This window comes from Chinchilla lanigera, unplaced genomic scaffold, assembly GCF_000276665.1.
Source record: "Chinchilla lanigera isolate Chin_1 unplaced genomic scaffold, ChiLan1.0 scaffold00020, whole genome shotgun sequence".
Lineage (NCBI taxonomy): Eukaryota > Metazoa > Chordata > Mammalia > Rodentia > Chinchillidae > Chinchilla > Chinchilla lanigera.
This window is the reverse complement of record NW_004955421.1, coordinates 18,511,057-18,535,967: the sequence shown is the minus strand read 5'-3', so window position 1 is coordinate 18,535,967 and position 24,911 is coordinate 18,511,057. Positions and strand designations below refer to the sequence as shown.

At 45.2% G+C, this 24,911-nt stretch overlaps 1 protein-coding gene and 1 long non-coding RNA gene across 5 annotated transcripts in view; one reads left to right on the top strand and one right to left on the bottom strand.

Moving 5' to 3' along the window:
- Frmd4b (FERM domain containing 4B) overlaps positions 1-24,911 on the bottom strand; it is a 246,277-nt gene that overhangs the window by 133,547 nt on the left and 87,819 nt on the right. Inside the window, exon 1 of one of the 4 annotated variants that reach the window (XM_005383803.2) lies at positions 24,305-24,365. The exons of 2 other annotated variants lie outside the window; for them this stretch is intronic. In XM_005383803.2, the coding sequence (XP_005383860.1) occupies positions 24,305-24,328 (24 nt within the window). In that variant the 5' untranslated portion in view covers positions 24,329-24,365. Of the gene's footprint in view, positions 1-833; positions 930-24,304; positions 24,366-24,911 lie in introns of those variants that run through there. One more of the 4 variants, XM_005383805.2, reaches the window with a different exon arrangement.
- Positions 1,408-15,822, top strand: LOC106148428. The gene is made up of 4 exons (XR_001233855.1): positions 1,408-1,546; positions 13,710-13,785; positions 13,900-13,963; positions 15,402-15,822. It is a non-coding gene; the product is annotated as an uncharacterized LOC106148428 (long non-coding RNA).

Below are 24,911 nucleotides of genomic sequence, written 5' to 3'. Positions count from 1 at the left end.
CAAAGCCCCAGGTGATCACTGTACAGAGATACACTGGTGCGGCCCAGAGCACAGTGCCAGACCATGGGAAAGCCTTCCCGAGTGGCCCATGTCCCTGGGTTACACGAGCCGGTAGGAGAGGGGAAAGGAAGTATCAAGACGCAGGCACAAAATTCACTTCACTTCCAAAGAAAAACAACTTTACTACAAATAGAACTGTGGGACTTATACACAGAAAGAATCATAGACAGCATCTATCAACGGCCTCTCATTTGCGATGTGGGGAAGCTTAGGAACAGGTACAATCCAAGCCGCACAGCAAGTTCGCACCGGCTCTGGGACGGGAACGCAGCGGTGGCTCCCAGGCCTGGGTGCAAATAACCTGCCCACGTGCCCGACATCCTTAGCTAACAAGTATCATCTTACTCAAATAAACTTTTTTTCAACAGGTCACTTTTTAACTTTTAACAAATATTGTAATGACAATAAGGAAGGAAAAAGGAACCCCACCAAAGTAGTCATTTCTTATTTGCTTTAAAACATGCCCCCCACCAATGCTGTATCTTCTAATTTTAACAACCAGGGTTTTATTTTGGGGACCTGTACATGGAGCACTATGATTACTGATAAATACAGAATCACTTTTGGATCTCACCGAGCCTGGGGGGTGTAGCTTCAGGACTGACTTCCCACCCATAGGCAGCTAATAGCAGCAAGGCCTCTCCGGCAGTTAAAAAAGACACACATTTAAACAATGCTCTGCTTGCAGTCACCACACTCCATACCCACTCTCCACCCACTGCGGCCCCAGGGACTCAGGGGTTAGAACTGCGAGGTCAGATTGGAATTCCCACCTCAGTCTGTGGCTGCCCTGCGCTTGTTTCCCAGCTGATAAGAGCCCTTCGTCCTCACCCGGCCGGGCGGCTGGTGGCAAGACCTTGTCAGCTGGTCCGTGTTCAAATGAGGAAGATCTACAAGGAAGTGAAAGCGACTATAGGCCTGACTTTTAGTTCAGAGAGTGCCCAGCTGCAGCAGCCGGTTACCGTAGGGTTCAAATATGTAGGAGAACACACCCCAGCCCGGCCCCTGCCCCCAATCCCATGACTTGACTTAGGAGGTGAGCAAGGACAGAGGGTTGGGGAGAAACCAAGGGTCCTTTCCAGGCAGGGGGGCACTGGACCATCCCTAAGAACCAGGCCAGATGAAAAGCAGTGGGACATAAGAACTCAAGAAAGACCAACCCCCCAGTCACCTTCAGCTTTGCTTTGGAAGAGCACTGTGAAAATTTGGGAAGGATGCAACAAGCATTTTGTCCCCCAGCCTCCACACTCCTGCAGCTTAGCACTAGAAGTGCTACCTCATAAAAACGGCTCTGTGGAGTGGACCCCCCTTTACCAAGCGCTAAGTTCAAGTGTATACAAAGCCAGCTTTCCATCCAGGCTGCCCACTTCCCAGGGAGCTCCAGGACGATCCGACCACCGTGTGCCAGGGAATGCTGTCTTGAAAGCATAGTCATATTCCTTCACTGTTCTACCTGGAATCATCTGAGCACTTCTCCAGGAACACAGTGAGTGTGCAGGCAGCTGCCTTGCTATTCTGATTAAAATCTCTTATTTCATTTCCAAGGAGTGATAAAAATTTTAAAAACGTATTATAATAAGAGATGCATTGCCATTAATCCCCTGCTTGCCACTTTCTGCAGCAGCTCTGCAAGTCCTCTTTCCTGAGTGTCTTTATGAGGTGTGATTAGAAAATACAATGAGTGAAAAGAACAGTGACTGCTTCTGCCGAGGGCCATCCAATGGAAAGGCAGGTTGACAACGACATCACAGTGTGTCCTCATCTATCTTGTCCACTATATTTGGCACCAGGTGACCTCTTACTCTTTCCCTAAGTCAAAATGACCATGACAGGTGAATGTTTTGAATCAACTGAGGACATGGGAACAGCCACAACAGGGCAATTAAAGACCCTCATGAAAGAAGGCTTCCAGAAGTGCTTCTGAAAGTGTCAGGAATAATGGGGTAAGTGTGTTCAAAGGGAGGGAATTATGTTGAGGTGTGCTAATATTTTTAATTTAAATAGTCGTTATATTTTCTGATCAGACCCCATCTATCTCAGCTGTCCTGTCTCTAAAACAGCAGTCACACCGGGCTCCTCCTCTTCCTCATGATGAAGCCTGAGGCCAGCCTGGGGCTACACATGTGCTGCTCCCTCTGTCCGGAATGCCTGGCCCCAGACAGAGGCATGCTGGGTTCTTTCACTTCTTTCTGGTTTGAAATCATATCACTCCCTCCCTCAAGGGCACTGTTCCTGTCCTCACATAGGGAGAAGCTGACCTCACTGTCACAAATGCTTCTCTGCTTCGTGTAGAACTTACATTTCTGCTTTCCTTGTTGGTCTGCCTGTCTTGCCCTACAAGAATGTAAGTTCCACGGGACAGAAGCCTTGATAAGCTTTTCTCCCTGCTATGTCCCAAGGCTTCACGGGCAGAGAGAACAGAGTCTAAGACATGTTTCAAGCAAAGGACGTAATGCCTTCACTGTTCAGAAGCTAGACACAGTTCACCCTGTAATACAGTCCCAAGTGACTTACAAAGACAGTAGAAGCCAAACAACCCCTAAGCCTTGGCCCAGAAAAACTCACACATAAGAATCAAGCTTTCCACCCAGAAAACAAGGTGAGCTATTAAATTCCTCATCAGATGAGACATTCTGGAGGAACCAGAGAGTGAGACGGATGTATCTGGGACGTCCTTACTTTGGATCTATTGAGTGGATGAAGTTTTATGTTTCACCCAAATGATGTCAGCCTCGGTTGAACAGGGCCCTTTTATATCGCCTCTGGGTGGTGACCGGAGGATGAGCTATTGAATGGCCTGAGCTGACACAGAGGTCTGCAGACAGTCAGCTGCGATTCCCGTCTTCAAGATGCTGCCTGCCCCTCAGCATAACTGCACACTGGCGTTGGGTGCTCACTCTGGGTCATGCAAGGGTGGAGCACTTCCAGCGCGCAAGCTCTTCTTCCCTTCTGTACCCATCCCCTGAGGCAGGAAGTGTGACTATTTATTTTACAGGTGGCAAAACTGAGGTGTGACCAGGTTAAGTTGTTCCGGATAGTATTGCTACAAGCTAAGTTAGAATCTCAGGTTCCATTAATTGGACCGAAGCAGCATGAGACATTCTGGAGGAACCAGAGAGGCTCCTCCCTTACACTCCTTCCTATTCACTGGAGTTGAAGGAAACAGGCTGAGAGCAGAAGAGACAAAGAAAGAAAGGAAAATGGGTAAGTGGGTGGGGGAGGAATGAGGAAAAAGGTGAGAAGTCAGTATGCCAAAGAGGAATTGAGCCCCTGAGTCACTGGCTGAGAGAAAGACGGTGACAAAATGGCTGCCGACCACGTGCCAGGCATCATCCCAAATCCTTTCCTTTACTTATATAAGCCAACCCTGTAAGAGGGATTCCATTTCTGGAATGAGAAAACTGAGGCTCAATTAAGGTGAATGGCTAACCTCCCCCCACAAGATCACCCCACAAGCTAGGAAGAGGCAGAGCTGGATGTAAACCAAGGTGTTCTGACCCCAGACGCTGTGCTGTATCACATGACTTCTGGTACAGAGTATCTTACAATACATCTTATATATTAAATCCAGCCTAGCTTGGGTATCTGATATGGGAAGTGTGATAAAAAATATTACACTAAAAGACACATTGCCATCAACCCCCTTTAAGTTACCCCTCCTACACACACACACACACACACACACATGTCGAACACACTTATTCCATCATTCTTGCCATGTTTTGGAAGTCCTCTTTCTTATCTTTAGCTGTGCTGTCATGGCTGACTCGATGACCTGAACTAATCCAAAATATTTACCTCTGCAGTCATTTGGACTTGGGGGAAGAAGCAGAAATTCCACAGTGCCAGATACTGTGAAAAAGGTGGGTAGGAACGTATCACGTTTTCACAAACCTACCTTTCCATCACACGGCACTTGACAGCAACATTCACAGTACTTTTCACCGTCTCTTGTAGACGCTTATGAAATAAGACTTCCAGAACTGTTTCAGAAAGTGGCAAGAACAATAGGATATGTGTGTTCAAATGAGGGCAGGTGTTTTGAGGAGGACTAGTAACAATGTGTCTTTTACTATAATAAATATGTGAAATTTAAATATTCACTATTTATTTTGATCATTCTCTAGCGTCTTCACTGCAAACTATAACGCTGTTCAGGAAAAGATTGTCTAGATTCACCCAGGCCACCCTGGGCTGGTTCTGGCCACTCTCTGGAAACAGCACCAGAAAAGAATTGAAGTTTTTGTTCTTGGACTAGAGTTTCCATTTAACCCAGTCATTCCCCTCCTGGGTATCTTCCCAAAAGAATTAAAACATACCATAGAGATATACGCACACCTGTGTTTATAGCCACACAGTTTGCAATAGCTAAATCTTGGAAATAACTCAAATGCCCATCAACTGGTGAATGGATAAAGAAGATGTGTTTTTTTTTTTTTTTTTTTTTTATACATGCAGTGCTATTCTGCTGTCATAAAGAAGGATACACTTGAGACATTTCTAGGGAAATGGATGCACCTTGAGACCATGCTCTTAAGTGAAATAAATCAGACTCACATGTGTAAATACCACATTTGTTCTCTGGTATGAGAAACTGAAAGTGTAAATAAAGACCAAAATGTATCATAGGTATTGTGAAATAGGAAAAAAATGTTCAAATGGGGAAGGGAACAAGAGAGAGGGGAGGAGGAAAAGAAAGAAAGGAAAAGTAAAAAAAATGAGAAAAGAAGGAAAACATGGAAACAAAGCTTTTGTAAACAGGGAGGGGAGGAGGGGTTGAAGGAAGGAAAGGGGAATGGAAAAAAAATGTTATATCATGTACAGCTACAGATTCCCTATGATGAATGTGATCAGTATGTATATCTAAAATGTGCCAATAAAATCTGATTGAAAAAAAGAGAATCAAGGTTTTTGCAGTGACCATCGCCTGGCCATTTCCTGGCACTGCCCTAAAGACACACAGGCAGCTCCTAGGAGCAGTGTCTGTGCTTGCCGGGGTGTCACCGAGCAGTCAGGATGGGATTAAGCCCACCCTTGGGCTGCTCCCTCGGCTCAGCCATGCTGATGTGAACCCATGCGGTGCAGGGTGCCCTTTGTCAGGTGTATGGCCCGCTGAGCCTGACTCCATGTTGATCTGGGCTTACGCTATAGCCTAGAACCTCAAGCAGCTCATTCAGTGGGGTGAGGCTCGGAGTCATGTGCTCAGTCCTTCACTCAATCAGTACTGACTGGGCACTTCCTACATGAAAGCTGCGCTGTTGGTGCTAACACAGATCAGCAGGCGAGACCGACAGGCCCCCGTCTCTGCAGCTGGTCCTAGGCCCCCAGCCTCAAGCTTACAAACACTTGCAACTGGATAATTCTTTGCTGTTCTGTACACTCTAGAGTCCTAAGCAGCCTGCTATTGACTGGAGGCCAGGACACCACTGTGACACCAAACAGATCTCCAAAAATTGCCAAGTGTCCCTGTGGGACAAAATCACCCCTTTGGAGAACAACTGCTGTAGAAGTGAAACAGTGAACATTAAATAAGATATTTTCAGATAATAGTAAGGGCTCTGAACTCAGTTTTGAACAAATATCACTTTTCCTTAGACAGAAAGCAGAGGAAATAAGGGTACTGCTGGGAAGAACTTCACGGGCCCATGGCTCGTGACAATTGGCTCCCAGTGGACTGGAGCTAACCCTGTTTGGGGAACAGAAGCATTCGACCGCAGACTCCTTTCTGCCTGGTAGAAGTTGGAGGAAAGTGAAGAAGAAAGGTTGCCAAGGCACTGGAAAGACATTTCCACAGCTCTAGTATCAACCTGGCAGGCAATTCCAGCCAGCTTCGGGCAGACATTCTCTGTGGAGGATGTTCTGGTAGAATAGCCGTTATGGGATTATAGTCTGATCTCAAGGCTGGTGAGAAGAAAAACTCAGTTTAAAGAAGAAAGAAACAAACAACTTTTTATGTCTGGAGCTGAAGGTCATCAGGACACACCATGGTGGTATCCAGGAGAGGCGTCCAGGATTTAGAATCAGAAATCTTGGGATGCATCCCAACTCTGCCATCTATATCTGAGAATATGGCTTGAACATCATGGTGTTATTCTTAATCTGGCCCTGCGAAATGGGAAGGATAGGAATTAACCTCATCTAACTTTTTAAACTTTTCCTTTGATACTGGGGAGTGAACTCAGGGCCTTGTGCATGCTAAGCACATGCTCTGTCACAAAACCACACTTCCACCCCCTCTCACACAGCTTTATTGCTTGTATTAAAGCAAGTTGAACCTAAAATCTACCTCAAAGGCACCTATGATAACCATATTGCCAGTACTACCCTAGTTATTATGCATAGCTCAGAGGTGAGGGTCTGCATTGAGCACCTGACATACATTACCCACTTCACCCTTATCCTTGTGCTGTGTGTTCTATTAATCCTGCAGATGATTTGCAAGTTGTTGGGTATGATTCTGTTTACCCCAAATGGTTAAGTTGATGAAATGGTTATTTTTCTGTGAGAAAGTTTTTCTGGATTATTAAGATGCCAAGCTGCCTGTCACATTTAAGTTGAAAATCATCCTACCAGATACACCGTGGAGATAGTAATCAGGGTTTAATTCCATCCTAAATTCCCAGGGATAATCAACAGACTAACCCAGAATAATCATGCAGACATGCCCATCCATGTGCCCCACTCTGGGAAATGGGAATGATACCACTTGCTTCTTTTTTTTTTTTTGGTTTTGGTTTTTCTCCAGTACCGGGAACCGAACTCACGACCTTGTGCTTGCCAGGCAGGCGCTTTGCCGCTGAGCTAAATCCCCAGCCCCACCACTTGCTTCTCGTCTGATCAGGACCAGGTGTGCCTTGGCCCAGGCCACCTTTGTCCTCACCAACGCCAAATGAACATTAATATGTGCAGATGGCTTTGTCTGTATTATGTGCATCTACATGCATTGTATCCACTGAGTTCTCATTCCCACCCGATCAAATAAGTTTTCACCTCTTGCTTTCCACTGATGAATCTGAGCCTCTGGGCAGTTGAGAATAACTTGCCTGAGGTCTGACAGGTAATCCAGTAGAGCTAAGCGCAACAAGAAACTCACTGGGCATCAGAAGAGGTAAAAAGCAGGGCTGTAATGTCCTGGAGGGAATGGCAGTTAGAACCAAGATTCTTTTTACAAATATTCTAACTGTACTTTTTAAATTAGCAACTCATAGCAGGCAACTAACAGGAGACCGTCAAATGTTTATTTTTACAAAATCATGCGGAATATTTTTATTGTTTCTTCTCCAGGAAAAAAAAATCCTCTTTACTGAAAGCCAATTGTTAGCCTGTATTTTTAGACAGCATGGTACAGTGTCAAGTCCAAAAACAAAACACAAAAAAACCAGAGGCACAAATAGTGTAAACAGGAAAAGTCCCAGAAGTAGTGTAACCAAGAAAAGCTGAGAGCTAACGTGTGTGTGTGCGTGTGTGCATGTGTGTGTGTGCGCGTGTGGGCATGTGTGTGCGTGTGGGCATGTGTTTAGAAGGGGGAGATTTTCATTTTTATCTGCAGTTCAGGTTAAGGAGAAATGAAGTTCTCTGGTCAACTTGGAGAAAATGGAAACTTTGTCTTCGGTGATTATGTAAGTAGCAGACACCCTGTGGTCTGGAAATTTTTTGCTGTGCCAACTGCCCGTTTTCTCTTTTCCTGTGAAAAACGGCCTATAAAGATGAACAGAAGTACTGCATCTTTCAAAAACTTGAAAGTAAAGACACAGGAAAATCAGGGGAAGGCATTTCTAAAGTAAACTGCAGTAGTCATAATTTAAAGATACTCTGGGTCCTGTTTACGAACTGTACGACGCATTTAGAAGCCCTCACTCTGAGCCACCACAGATTACATATACTGCTCTGGAAACTTAAAAGCTAACAGTCTTAATCAGAAAGCCCAGAGCAACTTCATACTAATTTTGGAGGACATACCTACCGTCAGCTTTCCTGTTACCCTTCCCTATCAATCCATTTTGAATCTCTGATTTATGCTTTGCAAATCTCTGTTCTTTGTGATCCACATGAAAGGTGAGGCTGAAAATTACGTAGGGAGTTTATAGCTAATAAAAAGGGTTGTCTCAGGTCCAGAGTCCTATCCTGTCTACAACTGATTGGTAGAAATGTACTATTTGAGAAGGAAATTTAGAAAAGCATTACCAAATTGTGAAAATAGAAAAACACACTTTCAATACACAGAACAATTCTTTTTTTCCCTGACTTTTTTGAGGTACTTGGGAGGGAATCCAGGAGCTTGAGCATGCTAGGCAAGTGCTCTACCATGAGCTATATCCACAACTGGGAAAAAAAACACTTTTTTTTTTTGGAGATAGGCTCTCACAGTTATCCAGGTTAAGCTTGAACTCCCAATCTTTAAGACTCAGGCTTCCAACTGGGATGACAGATATGACTCACCATGCAGTTTCCAGAAAATCCTTTTAAAAAAGTTCATACACGTTCTCATGACATGATGATTATATGCACTGTGGGGAATTGGTGCTTTTATGGTTTGTGTCTAGAGGTCCCCCTAAAGCCTCATTCGATCACAGGTGGGGCTTTTCAGAGGTGGCTGGATCGAGAATGTGCGATTCTGAGATTAAGTGTGTGATGCTGGGATCAAGAGTGTGTGAATACTAAATTAGTCCACTGACAGCCTTGGTATAGTTCTGGGAATGGATAATGGTAAGGCCCACGCTGGGTGTGAGTGCTACCCAGCCTAAGAGATAGAAAGAGGGCTGCAGTGGTCACTTGCTGCTTGCTACTTTGTTACCTTCTGCCTGCCATGAACTGTTTCTCCTCTGCGATGCCCCTCTGCCATGTGCCACCCGGCCTTAAAGCCAGCTGATTATGGACTGAAACCTCTACAAACTGTGGGCCAAAATAAACCTTTCCTCCTTTAACTACGGGTGTTGGGTATTTTGTGTCAGCAACGAGAAAAGTGACATAGACATGTTTCATTTTAGTCCTTTTTTACTTCCCCTTTCCTCTTCCCCCCCTTCCACCCATCCCTAGGTCCCCTTCCCAATTGCAAAAGGTCTACTTCATTGTTTCCCATTGTTTATCTTTCATTTTGGTCTTTAAATTATTTACACTTCAGGCTTTTCATATAAGAAAAACCATGTGATATTTAATTTTCCATGCCTGATTTATTTTGCTTAGCCTTACAGTCCTTCCAGAAAATTCTTGATATCTAGATCTTCTTCTACCACTGCAAATCAAACATTTCCTCTCAACTTAGAGGCTTTTAGCATTTAGTCATGAAACTCCTTGTCCTTCCTGCAGACTGAGCTGCAGAATGTTAGACAAAGCCGATATTAACATCAAAGTGCATGTATAAACTCACTGAAAAAGACATGCATGAAAAACAAAAGTAATGGAGCTAAAACTCCTCCCTTTCCAATCAGTCTGCTGTCTCTTTATTATTATCTTTCCGCTTGAGGATATTCATGTTTGCTGAGTGGGTATGGAAACTACACAATCTAATAAGGTGATACTGCTCATCTTACCCCAACTCAGCTAACTGGTGGAGGTGAGAGCGTCTAAACCAAAAACAGTGGTACATGCTACAAGTCAGCACCCTGTGAAACACCTGCGGTGTGCCACTCACAAAGTTCAAGGGCAGGAGGATGTCTGGGGAGAGTGTAAAGTTCGGAGCACTTTTGAGGGTGCTGAGGCCACAGGCAGACCACGAGAAAAGATGAAAACTCAGAGTCCTCAACACCAGACTGTGTTTACAGCTGGCTTTCTTAACTTCAGAAGGGCTTATTTCTGGCTGTCTTTAAAATCAGGATGTGTGCTTATGCATGCCAAAAATGGAGCTCGGCAAAAGAAGTCAACATGAAAAATGGAGCGGATCATTATCCTGTACCATTGTACTATGGGTAAATCCACAGATCAGGGTCTCCTGACCCAGGACACCAACCCCCCTGTCAAACACTGCACCATCTGCTTTTCTCATTCTTTTCCCATTGGAATGTAAGTTCCTTTACAAAAAGGGTGCAGCTCATTTACGGAGAGCACCTAAAATGGTGCCTAGCCCATTGCGGACCATGGTAAATATTCGCAAAATGAATGAATGAATGAACGAACAAATTTACCTTTATTTCTAGTTCCTATTTCAGTTTGGACTTTTCTACCTATTTCTACAGTTCAAGTCCCATGAGCAACTTAGTGATTCCTTTGCCTATATATTCTTTAAAAAATTATTGTAACCAGATGCAGTGGTGCATGCCTGCAATCCTAGTGCTTCAGGGAGAGTAGTAGGATCACAAGTTTGAGCCCAGCCTGGAATCTTAGCAACTTAGTGAGACCCTGTATCCAATGAAAAATAAAACTAAGAAAGGGGCCTGGGGCCCTAGCTCAGTGCAAAGGCCCTGGGTTCAACCCCTAGCACCACACACGTATTGTATATATTCAAGGTACACAGTGTGACATTGGACTCATTTGCCACTGAATTTCCAGCTGTGTGCTGCTCTCCTTCTGCAATCTCTTTCCTGCTCACAAGGGCTGCTGTGACCTTAAAGCCTCTGTGGAAGCTGTTTACAGCTTTTTCATTCACAAGCAGAAATGATCGAGTAGCATTCTGCTCCCTCGGCAAGTTTCTGCTCGCTTTAGTTCCTGCTCTTTTCTACCCTCAGTTCCGTTCTGCCCCCACAGAAGGGACTCGTGAGAGGAAATCTCACCCAGCACTGGGCTGTATCCAGGGAACCAAATGTTTTCCCCCGTGGCCCGCCTTGGTGCTGTTGCTGACGTTCACTTCTGTGGTGCAGTGTTTGGGAAGAGAGAGGGAAGGAAGAGTGTCTTCCTGGACAGTGGGATTGTGTAAACTTCCCCTGAAAGTGACTGGATTTTAGAATTCGGAATTTTGATCACATTTAGGCAGGGAATAACCTGAGCGGGGGGCTGGCTGCTCAGCCCTCAGGTGTCCAGACAGCATGACGTCTGATTCCGGCCTTGTCTCAATTAGCTGGTGACTTCAGGCAAGTCACGTACCTCTCTAAGTAGCTGCAGTAAGATGGGGATAATTTTGTCTAGTGTACTATGAGCAGTTCTGAAAGAGCAGCTGTTATTAATATTCTTTTAAAGCATAGGGACGGCCAAAGCACAGGTCTGGGTATAAACCCCAGTGTGGTCTACAGGTCCTGTGCGACCCTGTGCAAGAGACATTTCATTGGAGCCTTGATAGAATTATTACTAATATTACACTTTCATTAGCTCAAAGCTGAGCTACTGCTGCAGACTCCTTGGGATCAGACACTGTCAAAGGCCACATTTGAGTGCCGGGTGGGAGGTGAGCCGTTATACTCTATCCTTGAACCCCGAAGAAGAGAAAGAAGCAAGTAGCACAACCACATTTGAACTTGGTCTGGATGCCCCACTGTCACCTTGTTTGCCTGGGGTGCCTAAACTTTGGAATTACTTTCACCTCTTTTTCCTCCTCTGAGCATTACAAAGGTTATGCTCCCATTTTTCAAGAGTGACCACTGAGGCCCAAGCAAGGGATGGGACTTCTCTAAGGGCACAGAGCTACGCAGAGCACAGACTTCCAGTCGGAAAGCTCCCTCAGTCTGCACTCCCGGATGGTCCCCGCCCCTTCCAAGAGTATTTGCTGAACAGCAAAGTTAAAACACACTGTCATATATGAGGTGTGATCAAATATACAGTGAATGTTTAAATAAAATTTACTACAGTAAAAGACAGGTCTCCACTAATCCCTCTCAGATACCCTCCCTTGCTTCAAACACACTAATCCCATCATCCTTGCCACCTTCTGAAGCAGTTCTGAACGTTCTCTTGTGTCTTGGTGCAGTGTGATCGAAACTATGGTGAGTGTTGCTGCTGAGTGCCATCCAATGCCAGGCAGTCTGGTAAAAAAAAAAAAAAATTACAGTGTGTCCCCTCACCTTATTCACCGCATCAGCGACGTGAAACTCGTGGCTCTTCCCCAAAGGCAAAATGACACGAAAGGTAAAGGTTTTAAATCAGTTCAGGACATGGAGGCAGCCAAGACGCAACGAGACACTCACAAATTAAGACTTGCAGAACTGCTTCAGAAAGTGGCAAGAACAATGGGATGAGTGTGCTCACAGGGAGGGAGAGTGTTTTGAGGGGAATTAATGGCAATGTGTCTTTTTTTTTTTTCCAGTGCCGGGAATAGAACTCACGACCTTGCGCTTGCCAGGCAGGCACTGCGCTGCTGAGCTAAATCTCCAGCCCCTGTCTTTTTCTATAATACAAAAGATCTAATCATTCAGCATATTTTTCAGTCTCACCTCATCAGCCAGCTCCAAGGCTCAAAGCTTCCTTTTGTGCCTGTTACAGTGGGAAGGCTTCTGTGCTGGGAATGTGAGATCATGAAGCGAGGCAGCTCTCCTGACCTGGGGCGCTCTGGGGAAAGTGCAGGGCTCTCTCTCGCTTACAGAGGCCTCCATGGCTCAGCTGCCAGCCCCCAAGGCCTTTTATTACACTGAAGTCAATGAAAATAAATGCACTTTTTTAAAAACTGGAGAATTTTACAACAGCCCCAGAGGAAAAAAAAAAAGCTCTGATTTTTCTGGCTTGGGAACTATTATTCTAACTACTGTCACCCCTTTAGAGTCCTGGAGGGTTTCATGCACTGGAGCAGGGAAGACTTTTATCACAGAAAAGTGATTTATTTAAACAAGGAAAGTGCTTCCTATGACAAGGATGAAAGGTGGGCAAAGAAAAGATGGGCTTGGAGAGTCAGACAAGCTCTGCTCGTTCCAGATTTCCACGAATATTTTGGCAGATCATTAGAAATGTTTGTAAAACTCTCCGTTTTGTTCCATGGCTGTCTTTGTTTTTGTGTTTCCGCCAATTTGAGTTCTGCTCAGCGGCTAAGGAAATTCACATGTGTCTCTCCCTCTGCAAACGCGGTAGGGTTATGAACTACAACTGCGTCAGGGCAACCAAGAATATTTCCCCCTGTACCTGGGCATCATTCTATGAGCTATGATCAAAATATACAGTAAATATTTAAGTTAAAAATCTGGTACAGTAAGATATATTGCCATTAAACTCTCAAAACACTTCCTCTCTCTTTGAATATACTTATCCCATTGTTCTTGTCATTTTCTGAAGCAGTTCTGGAAGTCCTCATTTGTGAGGGTCTTTATGAGGTGTGATATACGATGCAGTGGGTGCTGCAGCTGCGTGCCCCTGGATGGAAAGGCAGGTTCAGAAAACACTATGGTGTGTCCTCATCTACCTTATTCACCGTATCTGGCCCCAGGGGCTTCTGCTATTCTCCAAAGCGAAAATGACAATGAAAGGTAAATATTTTGAATTGATTCAGGACATGGAAGCGGCAAGGACAGAGTAACCCAACACTCCTGAGAAAGGACTGCTAGAGCTGCTTCAGAAAGCAATAAGGACAATGGGGTAAGTGTGTTTAAAGGGAGACAGAGTATTCTAAAGCGGATTAATAGCAATGTGTCTTCTGATGTAATAAACTTTTTAGTACTAAAGACCGACCATAATTTTCAACACCACCTTGTATTTTTATCATTTCTTTCTGCTGATTATAAAATACCCCACATTCATCAAACTGTGAACATATTTCATTACGTTGACTTCATTCATTATTTTGTTCTGTTTGCCTTCAGTGAATGGGTATTTTTTTGAATATCTACTTTGTGCCAGGCTCTTCAGGATGAAAGACTGACTGCACACCTACGGCAGGTGAGCGTCCGGTGGCTAAATCTCATGCCACAGTTGTAGTGGCCAGAATTTATTTTTATTTTATTTATGGATCATGAACTGTGTCATTTTAAGTGACCTTGCCACTTTCCCAAGATAGGGCAGACGCAAGACTGAAAAAGAACAAATCTTCTGCATTCATGTCCAAGAGAGCTCTCAGGTAATGGGAATGTTCTAGAAGGTTCTGGATGTCAGGTATGGTGGACACTAAAACTGATGGAACTATAATCAGATGTGTCAGCCTCCAGGAGAGGCTGCAGAGAGGTAACAGGCTGGCTTCACATCCTCTTTTAGCAGTGGCGGTGTGACCTGGGGCCATGTTGTAGTCACTTTTCTCCTCTCTGGGAGAAAATGCCCAACACTCACAAGCAAAAGGAGGAGAGGACTATTTGGATTCTGGTTTTTAGAGGTCTCAGCCCATAGTTGCCTGGCTCTAACACAGGAAGGAACAGCATTGCAGAGTGGCCCAGCAGAGGCGACTGGCCAGGAAGCAGAGAGAAGGGCAGAGGCAGGAGGGAGGTACACCCTCCAGGCTATGCCTCCAGGGGCTGCACGTGAGGGGACGAGTATAGCAAGCCACCATCCAATCATGTCCCCAAAGCTCCACCACTGAACTCGCGAGGCTTTTGGGGAACTCGAAATCTAAACCATAACAGGCACTGAATTAAGCTTTCCAAGTCCCAGTTTCCTCATTTATAAAATAGGAGGATGCTATAAACCGTAATCTTTAGCACAGAACACCTCACTTCAAATTGTGGGGGTTTCCTACTCCGTCCTCTTTATGCCTACTTGTGATCAAGCATAGGAGTATTTTCTCCCAAGAGGTGGGACTGGGGTGAAATAATTTGGAAAAAACGTTGCTCCTTTGCCCTGCCTGTTAAAGGACGCACAGGTGGAGCAGAGACATCGGTAAACTGCAACTCATTCTTCTGCTGGTAGCTTCTGACAACAAACCCAAGGAACCCTGGGCTCAAATCTCAGCTCTGCCGCTTTATCAGCTATGTTATTAGCATCTATTTACATATTCACAAATATTTATCAAGCACTTCCTGTGCCCTGGACTTTATAATAGACTCTAACAATTCAACAGTGACATACAAGAGTCCAAACAATCCCTCCTCCAGACTCACTAGTACTAGTGAAGGAGACAAAAAAAGTAACAAGAAAACCAAGCAACACGAGGATGATTTCCAGTCATGCAAACAGGGGCAGAGTGACGTGTTGTGGGAGAGTTGGCACCTTAGACAGAGTGGTCGGGGAAGGGCAACTTGAGGAGGCAATATTTGACCTGTGATGACAATGAGGAATGAGCCTTAGGAAGAACTGAAAAAAAAAGAGCTGAAAATTTCAGACTGAGGGCCCAAGAAGTTCAAAGGCACTGAGGCAGGAATGTGCTTGCTTTGTTTAAGACACTGTAGGACTTTTTCCCCCATTATTGTACTCTTAATCAACTTTGTAGACCCCCTGAAATACACACACCGTTTCTTCCCTTGAAATTGTAATAGCACCAATACTTTCTCCATCTTTTGTGTAGGATTAAGCTTTGAAGGGCCAGGGACTATTGTAATGTCTCAAGATTTTTTTCTTTGCCCTTTCAGAACCAATTCTCATTGCCCTTGAGAGTAGAGTGGCCCATTGAGAATGCGTAGTTTAAAGAAAAAATGGCAGCAAATGCAGCTGGGGCCTGGTCACCGAGAGTGAGGACAGGAGACGAGGTCAGAGGGCCAAGGAGGCCTCAGTGGTCTCAGAAGGCAGACCCTAGACCGCAACAGCTACACCCGGAGGGCATTAGAGAATCGGAGTGGCATCCGGCAGCCTGTGGGTGCAGAAGCCTTTCGGGTGGCTCCAGAGGCTTGCTAGAGTCTGTGGCCACCACGGAACCCGTCACTGCACTGCAAAACCCACCGGAAGCTCGGAGGGTCTCGCGAGAAAATCTGGGGACACTTACAAGGGTGACTCTGGTTACCTGACCATGAGAATGGACAGAGTGGGGCAAAAAATAAAAGAGCGAGAAGCCCCCAGAGGCGTTTGCTCTGGTCCTCGCTTGTGAAATGGGGACACAAAGTGTGAACATAGTAAAAACCAGGGAAGTATGCAGTTTAACTGGGCGACCTGCATGGTAGGTCAGTTATATCTCCATAAAGCTGTTTAAAGAAACAAATGACCTCAAATGTCAAAAAAAATGTGACAACTTTATAAGGCTGTATGGGGGCTACATAAGTGACTAGCACAGTCTGGGCACAGTAAATGTTAAAATGATTCTGTTTTGCCCCTTAGTTCTGTCTTCCAAACTTCTCTGGCCTGACATGCAAAGACGCGTCTGCTCACTTCCTTTTTCCACCCGACTCTCTGTGCCTGTGTGACCAGTTCCGCACGTGGCTGGCGAGCTGGTAAAGGATCTTCCCAGGATGGTGAATCTGTAACCTGCGTTAGCCCAGGGTGAAGGTCCTCGGTGTTCTTTCTCTTCTGTTTCCTCCTTTCATCCCTGTCCCCACTGCCCTGCTGTGAAATTCAAGTGTTGGCCTAGGGAATGAAACTTAATGCAAAATCCAAGTTTTCTAGTCCGTTCCATCATTAACTCAGAATTGCTATTCCACACGTAAAATGGGCAGTGTCCCAGGCAGCAAGGGAACCCTGTGTGGGCTTTTGCTGCGTCATCCAGGAAAACCTACGCGCAAGGCTGGACTCCCACTAGCTGGTGGGACCTTGGACAAGTCATTTAACCCCTTTAAATCTGTCTTACTGGGATAAATGTGGATGACGGCAGCTCACGGAGCTGGGACTACAGTAGGAGGACATGTGGAAGGCATCCAGTGCAGACTTGTCATTTGGTGTTAGCTGTGATTACTAACTGCCCAACCTGCTGCAGGACCAGGCAGCCACATAACCTGTAAGGAAATACAGCTCTGCAGGCTTCCAAAAAAGGTGTACGACACTTCGGCTCAGGAGAGACATCTGTGGGACGGGTGGATGAAACAGATAAAATCTCCCAGACCCGCGGCTCTTCAAATATGGCATGAGGTGTGATTGAAAAACACAGTCAGAGTTTACATTTAAGAGTGTATTATAGTAAAAGACACATTCCCATTATTTCCCCTCAAATACTCCCCCGTTCTTTGAACACACTCATCCCATCATGCCACTTTCTCAAGCGGTCCTGGACGTCCTCTTTTATGAGCATCGGTGGTTGTGCTGTGTTGGCTGCCTCGGTGGCCTGAATTGATTAAAAACGGTTACGTTTCCCAGTCACTTTGGCTTTGGTTAAGAGCCAGAAGTCACACTGTGCCAGATCCAGGGAATAAGCGGGTGAGAAACACTGTGATGTTTTCAGGAGCCTGTCTTTCCATGGGATGGCACTCACCAGCGGCATTCATCCTAATTCCTATCACACCTTATAAAGACATTTACCAAACAGAACTTTCAAAACCGTTTCAGAAATAGGCAAGAAGGGGGCAGGGGATTTAGCTCAGTGGCACAGTGCCTGCCTGGCAAGTGCAAGGTCATGAGTTCGATTCCCGGTACCAGAAAAAAACAAAAAAACAAACAAAAAAAGAAGAAATGGGCAAGAAGGGTGGGATAGGTGTGTCCAAAGCGAGGGGGAGTTGATCGAAGGAATGTAATGGCAAGGCATCAATTATTGTAATATATTTTTAAAAATTTAAACATTCACCCTATATTTTATTGTACATACCTTATGCACAACATCAAACCGATCTGAACTAACGCAGCTGGCTATGGAGAGTACCACTCCACGTCTTCACATACCAGGGATGCAAAGGCCCTGGAAAGGCCTGCTCTACAGGAGCGCAGTCAGTGTCAGAGCCGACCTAACTCAATCAGAAAGCAGCAGTCAGCCCTTCCACCTATCAAGCCCTTCCTCGCTGGCTCCTGCCCACCTTTCCCTATGTTTTGCTCGTTTTCCTCATTCCTTGGACTCCAGGCACATCAGTCCTCTTCTCAGTTCTCCTCTGTCCTAGTTGCTTCCCTCCTCAAAGCATCAGAGCCGGGGAAAGTGCTGGCTAGCTCACTCGATGCTCATACACCTACGTGAAAAGCCATTTCCCCTTGGACGCCAGTGCCCACGGATGAAGTGGGGTCAGACCACCTGGAGTTCAAGCCCAGGCTCAGAGGTGTTATTAATGACACCACCACAGACAAAGAGCTTCACCTCTGTTTCCTTGGCTTCCTGATCTGCCCAATGGAAATACTGCCGGGGTCAGGCATCAAGTTCACACGAGCAGTGGCACAGGTGCTGGGATAGCTTCGAGCTCCATCACTCTCATCATGAGTGCTATTGGTTCTTCGGGCTCCCTAGATTTTTCTCTTGCAACACTACTCATAATTACAATTAAAGGACAATGTACATTGTTATTTCCTATCTGCCTGTGGGGATGTATCTGTCTTCCCAGTCACTGTGCACCTACTTTGTAGCTTGCAGTTTGCAAAAGAGACAACGCGGCCGGCATCTGGTGAAGGAAAAAATGCAGTGCCTGTCCATTTTACAAAGATCGGGACAGCAAAGCTGGGTGTGGGGGCATGTACTTACAGTCCTAGCACTTGGGAGGCTGAGGCAGAAGGGTGATGAATGGGAGGCCAGCCTGGACTACATAACCACTGAACGCAAATAAACTGATGCCAAGTTTGGAAAGCAGCGCTGTACTTTTTCCATATGAAACATTTAACAGTGTGTGCTGCTAATTTCTCTTAAAAAGAAGGACAAAAGTAACACAGAGCAAGAGCACTGGCACGGCAGAGCCGAGGACTCGTTCTGATTGGGGCGTATTTGCACCTCGAGGGGGACACTTGGGTCGCACACAGTTGCCCAGAAGAACCTCCCATTCTTCCAACCGAAGTACCACGGTTGCTGCGAAATCTCTGCAGATTTACACACAAATCCCCTAAAGCCGGATGGCTGGTCTAATGGTGAACAAGCAATTACTTTTAGGTCCCGCTAGAGTGACCTGAGTCTCAGCTCAACACCAGATCAAGCACCCAGAGGGAACCCGCTACCTTCGTACCTGGTTGTTGCTAAAGTATAGTTCCTGCTCCCAGAGGAGGGGTATAAATAACCGCGGGAGGGACGCAGCAGGGCTTGCGCTCGGATTCTACCTAGTCACCTTTCACAGAACCCAGGTCAGCGCCGGGGCACCTCACTCTGAATAGGCTCGACAGAGTAGTGCTCCAGTCCAGAAAAACCCATTTCTGGGACACTGCTCTGGTTTGCACGGGCCCCTCCTAACTGCAGGCGAAGCCCATGTGACACAAGTAAGAGGTGGGCTGTGAGAGATGATTAGGCTTTGGTGGCTCTCCCTCCTTAATGGGATGAAGGCCTTCAGGGGAGGCTTCTGCCAGCATTAAGCTCCCATCTTTTTGTCTTCGCCCCTGCAAGGATGCACCAAGAAGGGCCTTGCCGGATCAAAGCTGGCAGCTGGGCTTTGGGATTCCTAGACTCCAGAACCGTGAGAGGTAAATTCCTGTGCTGTAGCAACACAAACGGGACTAAGTCAGACATCACACACAGGCCCAGGGTCTCGCCATTCTCTGAAGCGCACACACACAGTTGACTGAAGACTATAGTCCTTCGGCTGGGACACCGCACAGACCTACTAGTCGGCTCAGAGAAGTCTGCAATGCTTCCTCTCCCTTCCGAGGATAATCAGCATGGGTGATGAGGATCTTTCTAGGAAGACCTGTTATAACTTTACACAAACTTGTGTTGTGTTCTTGTCCTAAAAATGACTGAGAAACAGGTCCTTAAAACGTAAACACCTGACCAAAATCCAAGACCAAAGTCTGCAAAGGACATACTTTGTGAACTTCTGGTCAGTGAATCCAGGCAAAAATCCCCGTGGTCAAGTGGTCTCATGCACCCTGATGACAGCGGGCTGATTGATGAGGAGACCTAAATGTGGATCCAGTGGAATACCTGGTTCCTATTTATGTGATGACTAACACTATAAGCCCTGAAATAGATCACCCACTCATCACATACTCCTCTGGCGATATCTACACATTTTCATGGCACTACTGTCTAACCTGCTTATTGGGGATAGATGTATAATCATGTTACTAAATAATAGTAACTACTGCTTATTAGGTACATCTTTAGTGCCAGATGCTGGCTGTAACCCCCTCAACAGTATGAAGGGGTTTAATTGTCCTTGTAAGAAGCTCAGGGGTCTCTGACAAAGCAGGAGTTGCACCCAAAGACTCCAGCTAACACTGCATCCTTAACACTTCCTATCTCTGCTTCCTGTGGATACAGCCTGTCAAAAATGGAGCCGTTCTTCCTGGGCTCCTGACTACACTCGGGCATCATTCTTTGTCTAGTTGGCGGTATGTGATTCCTACTCAGACTGGATTCTTCCAACTCAGACCCAGTGGCCGACTGTGACAATCAATTTAATCTTCTGACCTCAAAATAATATTAATTAAACTCTACTACTTACAGCCATTTCATGCCAACAGTTTTTACAATTCTTGAGAGTGTGCCAAAGGCTTATGAGAGGTGCAGAGAATCACTGAGCAGTTGGTGTTGTACCCACGCACTGGTGCGGGCCTTGGGGTGCAGGAGCTGCATCGCCTTCACTTTTGAAAGGCCAAGCCTGACACACCGCTGCTGCCCAACGTACCTGGGTTTTTTTTTTTTTTTTTTTTTTAAAGAGACAGGGTCTATCTATATTGCCTAGGATGGCTCCAAATTTCTGGACTCAAGTAATCCTCTTGCCTCAGCCTCCTATATACCTGGACTACAGCAGTACATTACTGTGCTCAGCCTTACAACGACTTTTTAAAATTCTGGAATCTAAAAAATAGTATCTAATTTCAATAGTAGAGTTGTATCCATTACAAGATCCTACCTTCTTCCTAAATAGCATCTCAATGTCTGATTCCAGTGAACCATTTCATTAATTTCTCCATTCCCAACATCGCCTTATTTGGTTTGCCCCTACCTACACATTGTCATCGGCTTTACAGACTATGGTGTCACTAACACATGCCCTGAATATGTGTCTAAGTAATATATATATATATATATTTCCGTGGAAGGAAGAAAGAAGAGAGAAGAGGAGAAGGGAAGCGAGCCTGGTACAGAAGAAAGGGTATGCAGAGAGGCAGACAATTTATCAGGGTGAAAAGAAATAACTGCAAACAATATGGGGTCATAGAGCATATCTCTTTTTTTCATAGAGAATATTGCTAAGCTGGAAAGGAGCCTCAGCATTAGTCTAGTATCCGTGCTCATCTAGTTCAAGGACTCTGAAGGCTGGATCAGAAAAATTAACTCCCCTGGCCACAGAGCCTGTCCATACAGGGCAGAGCTACAGCGTGAATTGGTCTTTGTCTCTCTGTCTCTGTCTCTCTCTGACTTTGTCTCTGTCTCTGTGTGTCTCTCTGTCTCTCTGTTTCTCTCCCTCTCTCATGATATGCTTTTAAGCAACACCACATTGCTCTACAGGACAAAGATATGGAAGGCCAGCATCTGGGCTAGTCCTACTTTTATGGGAATATATGAATCTAAAATATTGCTTGGTTTGTTTTTATTGCCAAGATTTGGTGACTACATCTGTCAAAGGCCTCATGCTGCCTCTCAACATGGCAGAAAAGCAGAAGGGCAAGTGGACGCGAACAAGGAAAGAGAACAGGAAAGGTGGCTTTATTGTAAAGCAAAGTTACCTCCAGTCTGCAGGTAACTAGCTGACTTCCATAATGACATTAATCCTTCTTAATAACCTAACCAGCTCCTAAGGACCTGACCTCCCGGCACTGCTGCTAGGAATTAAGCTTCCAAAAAAAATGAACTTTCTTTGGGGGGGGTCCCCTCAAACTACAGCAACATCTAATAGAAAGGATGGTGCAAAAAAGTACAGTCCGGAAAGACCAAGTGCAAACTCTGCTGACTTGTTCATTTTAACTTATCAATCAGCAAAGAAAACCAGAAAAGAAAATAAATACAAGGAACCAAAGTGGAATGTAACTTTTTCAGCCTCATCTACGGGACTTATTTTAAAGAAAAAAAGCATTAGATAAACATAGAATCTGTGTAACAGCTTGCTTTTCTCAGGCTGCTGTTCCTAGCGTAATATATACTGTTCACCTAACTTGGGCAGATTACACTGACATATGTCGTGCATCGTTTATCTGTACTCAATTTTACCTTTCCAATTTAGAGAAGAATTTCCTCTTAAAAATCTTATAGTCTCCCGACACTAAGCAAGAGTAAACCTTCACCGAATCCTATCTCAAGGACAAAGGAGAGTCTCAAACTCGAATTTTGATCTGCACAGACAGTTCTATGCTGAGAGCTCACTAGCATTTTCAGGTTCCCACGATATGTCCAAAGCAAAGAGGAACTGTTTTACCACCTTAGTTCCCACCCAGTACTACAACTTGTTGCGACTAGAGATTGAGATGGCAGGCTCTTATTTTGGAGAGGGGATTTATGTGAACCTGCCCGCTGTTTCCTGCCAGCAGTTGGAAGCAATGCCTAAAAGAAAGCATCTTATTTGGGATGAAGCTCCCACATTTCTGTCCCAAGACGCACACGCCCATCATAAGAAACTCCTGCTGCATAAAGCTCAGAGATATGAGAAATTAGTCAGAGCAACCAGATGGTCTCAAAACAGCAATGTGTGTACAGCTGCGCAGAACTGGGGCACAGGAGACCCACACTGTAGGCTGTACTGCGTCCCTAAAGGGTATGAAGTCTTAGGAAAATTCCACTACTTCACTGGATTTTAATTTCTTCAAGGACAGAATGAGGAAAATGGACAAAGTGACTTGTAAGTTTTCTTCTCGCTCACATATTCTAAGCATAAATATATTTAACAAGTCTACTCTGCCCAGGATACTTGTTCCCCCCTACTCCTCTCCATCCCTGTGGTTATGGGCACTCTCTCTACAGGAGGGACAGGGCACCTGTCTTCAGGACCTCCATTCCAGCTGTGACACCTTCCCTTGTATGATGGGGTCTATCATCCAAACAGGGGACCAAGCACACAGTGCACTGGTATACATGGCACATGTTCTCGAGTGGAACTTTGTGAGTCGGAGGATGGTTTAGACCTTCTGGCAAGAGCTGTAGCTTCTCATCCCTAAAGGGGATACATAACAAGATTGCCTGTCTTCTAAGGGGGTTCTCTGGTCTACACTGTTTCAAGTGAGTTCTTGAGTCCCTGGAATGTCACTCTGAGAACCAGAGCTACAGCCCTGCATTTTGGGTAATATCCTATTCCTTTCCACTCCTCAGACACTAGCTAAGAATGATTTAGAGACAACTGATTCCTTTTTAGGGCTGTACCATTGTGTTATATTATGGCAAGGAGTTGCTATCCTAGTCCCTATTGTGATATATTTATTGCCTTGATGTTTCCCTTCTCTATCCAATCCTACCCACTTCCTCTGCAGATTTCCTTCTATCCCCAAGAGTTTTGCAACCCACTGGATGAGATAATTTCCTTTGTTTGCTGAAGTCCACACAGATCTCCCTCCCCTCCCCCAGTGCTAAATCAACCTATCAGGGAAGAAAAATGGACCCAAGGCGTTGGACTTAATGAGTTTGCCATAACCACATTACAAGGGAGGAAAAGAACAAAACGCTTCCCTTTAATAAGGATGTAGGACTTCCTCTGGCAAATCATAAAAGTTTTATTAATTAATGGATAGCTATTCCCAAAAATGGCATTTCCGAGGTCTCTACCTTGAGCTGCTAAATTCTGATCGCACATAGTCTTCACCAGTCACCTCGAGGACACAATTCAGTCTTCCTGCTTCTTTCTCGAGGCAAAATGGGGACATACATCAAAGGGTTCTTTCAGAGGGGCCACTAATGAGTCCTAGCACAGCAGGGTCTTTGCTGCCAAGTGCTCACAAAAATGGGTGAGCCTCCCCCACCTTGCTCACGAGAGGATTAACAATTACAGATCTAGAAGTGTTTTTGTGCTGTGTGTGGAGAGCCTTCCACCATCCTTTTCATGTGGGTAAAGGAGCTTGAGTCTTTAAAATACAAAAAATAATAAAAGAGAAAGAAAGAAAGAAAGAAAGAAAGAAAGAAAGAAAGAAAGAAAGAAAGAGAAAAAGAAAAAGGGTGGGTGCATGGGGGGTGGTGGTGGTGGAATTACACACTTCAGTAACAGTTAAAGTTTTAAAATAAAACCACAAAGCATCTCCTTCAGACACTGACAGGAGCTAAGATAGCATGTCAAACAACGCCGGGAAAACTCTCCGAAAAGTGTGTGCGCAGGTCCACCCTCACTGTGGTACCCATCTGAGCTTCCCCACATCTGTTCTGGAAAGAGCGGTTCTTTGAAAGAAGTGAAGATAAACATTTCTTGTAATTTTCTTATTTGAAAGTTGTTTTCTGAAATATTGTGTTTAGGTGAGTCCACCCTCCTTTAATTGTACAGTCTGCCCAGGGTTTTGCTAAGAGATATCAGTAAATCTTTGCGAAGCTCCACTACCCTGTCTGCAGCTGGAAGATGATAAGAGAAATTGTTCTTACCTCCGAACCATGCTCGCAGCTCATTTAAAGGGACTGGAGAGATGGTGACAAAGGAGACGCGTATTACGCACCGTGGGGTGTGTGTGTTCTCCAACTGCAGGCTGGTGGAAGTGAGACCTAAAACCCCCGACGCCTTCCGCTGCCATATAATCTCAAGGAAATGACCTTAGCGTTTGTTGCTTTGGTTAGAAACAAAAGCCTTTCAACACAAGTCAGGAGAGGGAAAAAAAAAACTCAGCTGAAAAAGCCTGCTATTTCCTTTGGCCACCTAAAGTTTCTCTTCATTACAAATGAAATGTTCAAGATGAAATGTTATTTACTCTTTTATCAACTTCAGTGTTAATGGGTGATAGAGGCTGGGTGATGATTCAGAGGTACCAGTTTAAACCTCAGTTCTAGCTCACTGTTCTGTGCAGATTCTGGGTGAGGTCGGGGATTTATAGATGGAAATAAAAATACTGTGTCACCGAACTTCGTTCCCTGCAACCATTTCACGTGGACAGCTTTAGCCCCCAGAATTCCATGGGACTGCCTTGTCCTATCAGTTAGCTTCAGAGATGCCAGCCACAAACCGGAAATCTTGGCAGGATGAGCGTGGACTCAGAAA